Below are 3298 nucleotides of genomic sequence, written 5' to 3'. Positions count from 1 at the left end.
GAGGAGTGGCTGGTGGGTTTGAATCTCCAGCCTTCTGGTTAGCAGTCAAGTGCCTTAGGCACTACGATACCAGAGCATAGTGGATTATTATTAAATTTTGTTCAGTAAAATAATTGGGAAATATACTCTTAATATGTGTGTTGTGGTGTTACTTCCTAAAGTGAGGAAGATCTGGTTTGGCACATTGTATGTGTGCTAAAAGGAAGAGTTCCTGAACAAGGAGTCTCAGAAAAGAAAGCCTTGCTCAGAGTAGCATAAGTTTTTAAGAGAAGAAAGCATAAATAGTCCTGATCTAGGTTAGAGTTATCCCTCATGTACCAGAGACAATGAAAGTTTATCAGGAAAACGACAGTACAAACAAAATAAAAACAAAAAAACTTGCAGAGTAATGGGTAATGGAAATTGTTAGTTTTTTTTTTTTTTTTCTATTTTTCCCAATTTATTGTTTAAAGATATCATCTGTGTCTTTATCCTTTTAATATATGGCTTAAGTGGTTTCAAAATTGAACTTTTAGATTCCAAAAGAAAATAAGTGTAATTTATAGCTACCTTAATGTCTTACAGATTCTGGGGTGGACTCTTTTTTTTTTTTAAGGCAACAGAAAATACAAATTGTAATGAATCAGCAAGTAAGAAAATTCTTTAGATTTTGGAAGAATTTTCTGACTTGTTGATTCATTACAACTTTATTTTCAACACTGAAATATTTCACTTGGTAATAGAGTAAGGAGAGTGTGGAAGACGTTCCATAGAATGTAGGAACCTGTGAAAATGATGATAAGCCTATGGGAAATAATGTGCAAAAGAAAATTTTCACTTCTACATAGATTGAGTAAACAGAATATGGATAAGGTTGCAAGTAAATACAAAATAAAACAAAAATATAAAGGAATTTGCTGTCATTTCAAATGGTTAAAAGAAGTAACTTTTCAAGTTTAGAGAGGTAATAATGACTGTTGATGATGAAAGAAAAGAGCACAAGGGATAGGTTAACAGTTAGACTTAAATACAATAGGTACACACAGGCAGAACACTGAAGTTTCAGACAAGCTCTGATACAAACCATAGAGGAAACACACATGGATTAGAAAACAATACATTTATTTTTTAAAATAATAAGGAGAAAGTGAAAAAGATATAGTTAGGTTTTAGAAAGACACTGAACTTTTGAAAAATTAATTTGAAAGCATTTCTGAGAAGTATATAAGATCAGAAGTAGGTTATGAAGAAACTAACCTGAGGACACTGTTTTGTGATATGCAAGACGGAAAAATACTCCAGTTAATGTATACATATTTTTCCGTTCTTAATCTAGGTGAATGGTTTAGCATCACTGTGGATCATTTTTGTTTAGCTCAGGTGCTTTTAAATGTCTTTATGCTACATTAAATGACTTTCTTCCAACTCAAATTTAATTGGTGGATGTTGTGGACTGACTTTTGTGATCTGATGTAATTATACCATGAGTTGTTAATCTTAACCTCTATGATACTAATAAGGCAAAGTTAGAGGAAGTGCTGGTAATGAAACTGGATACAATCAACAGGATTAGGTTATATTTTGAGTGAATCTCTTTTAATACATAAGAGAGATTAAAAGAGCAAGCTGAGATTGAGGTACTTCAGTACCAACAAGAAGGAAAGTCCATGAATGGAGTGCGTTCTTCAGACCCTGTATCCCTTTACTGGGAACTTCCTAGACCCTGAGAAAGACTGATGAGAAGATATATGTATTTCTCCAAGGAACACTGGCCTCACAGATGTTGGCAGGAAACAAGATCTTTCACAAGAACCAATATGGAAAGAAAATCTTACCCTAGCATTGGCACCCTGAATTTGGACTTCTTGTCTCTTAAACTGTGAGAGAATAAATTTCTGTTTGTTAAATCCATCCCTTTGTGATATTTCAGTTAACAGAAGCATTGTTGTTTGTTGTTGTTATGTGCCGTCGAGTTGGCCCCGACTCATAGGGACCCCTCCTTGGGTTTCCGAGGCAGTATCACTACGGAAGTAGGATTGCCCAACCTTCTTTCCAAGGAGTGGCTGGTGGGTTTGAACCGCCAGCCTTCTGGTTAGCAGGCAAGTGCTTTAGCCATTATGCTACCAGAGCTCCTAACAGAAGCATTAGATAACTTAAATAACTTAAGTAAAATAAATAAATAAAATATGTGTGATGAGAAGAGAAATCTATTTGGTCAGTTACTATGGGCCAGAAATGGACCATCCAGTCCACTTAATTTTGCTCTTTCAAAGTGAATGGTGCATACAAAACCATGGATCCTGATGTGTGGCTGCTCAGTGACTTTTAAGAAGGAAGAGAAAAATAGAAAGAAATAATTGTACTAGGAAAGGTAACATAGTACATAATCTAAAACAAACATGCATAACATAAATTAATTTCTTTTTGTTTCCTAAATTTATAAAATTTTCACAGGGAACACAGAATGAAACAATGTCATAAATTTATTCTGCTGACCAAGTCACCATGCTCAAAATCAATGGCTCAGTCTTCATGCCCTCCATACTCACATTAGTTGGCATTCCTGGCCTGGAGTCAGTGCACTGTTGGATTGGGATTCCATTCTTTGTCATGTACCTCATTGCTGTGACTGGGAATTTCCTCATCTTGGCTATAATCAAATGTGAAAACAGCCTCCATAAACCCATGTACATATTTTTGGCCATGTTAGGGGCAACAGACATTGCACTCAGCACCTGTATTCTTCCCCAAATGTTAGGCATCTTCTGGTATCATTTGCCAGAGATTTATTTTGAAGCTTGTCTGCTGCAAATGTGGCTTATTCACTCATTTCAGGCAATTGAATCGGGTGTCTTACTGGCAATGGTCCTGGACCGCTATGTGGCTATCTGTTATCCATTGAGACATGCCACCATCTTCTCACAACAATTTTTGATTCATATTGGAGTTGGGGTGACACTGAGAGGTAGCATTCTTATAGTACCATCCATATTGCTTATCAAATGCCGCCTTAAACTCTACAGAACTACAGTCTTCTCCCACTCCTACTATGACCACATGGCTCTTGTAAACTGGCTACTGAAGATATCCGAGTCAACAAGATATATGGCCTGTTTGTTGCCTTCACCATCCTAGGGTTTGACATCATCTGTATCACCTTGTCTTATGTTTGGATCTTCATTGCTGTCTTTCAACTGCCCCAGAAGGAGGCACGACTCAAGGCCTTCAATACATGCATTGCCCACATTTGTGTCTTCCTTCAGTTCTACCTTCTGGCCTTCTTCTCTTTCTTCACACACAGATTTGGTTCTCATATTCC

The 3298-nt window shown here is 36.6% G+C and overlaps 1 protein-coding gene across 1 annotated transcript in view; it reads left to right on the top strand.

Annotated features, from left to right (window-relative positions):
- The first annotated feature begins 2484 nt into the window (after positions 1-2484).
- Positions 2485-3298, top strand: part of LOC122151962 (olfactory receptor 52A5-like) — a 2412-nt gene continuing 1598 nt past the window's right edge. The window contains 2 exon segments of the mRNA XM_042783358.1: positions 2485-3043; positions 3046-3297. Coding sequence (XP_042639292.1) covers positions 2485-3043; positions 3046-3297 — 811 coding nt within the window.

The sequence above is a fragment of the Orycteropus afer genome, unplaced genomic scaffold (genome assembly GCF_000298275.1).
Source record: "Orycteropus afer afer isolate SDZICR_OR568_19922 unplaced genomic scaffold, OryAfe1.0 scaffold00964, whole genome shotgun sequence".
Lineage (NCBI taxonomy): Eukaryota > Metazoa > Chordata > Mammalia > Tubulidentata > Orycteropodidae > Orycteropus > Orycteropus afer.
Note: the sequence above shows the minus strand (reverse complement) of the source record. Positions and strands in the feature narration are given on the sequence as shown.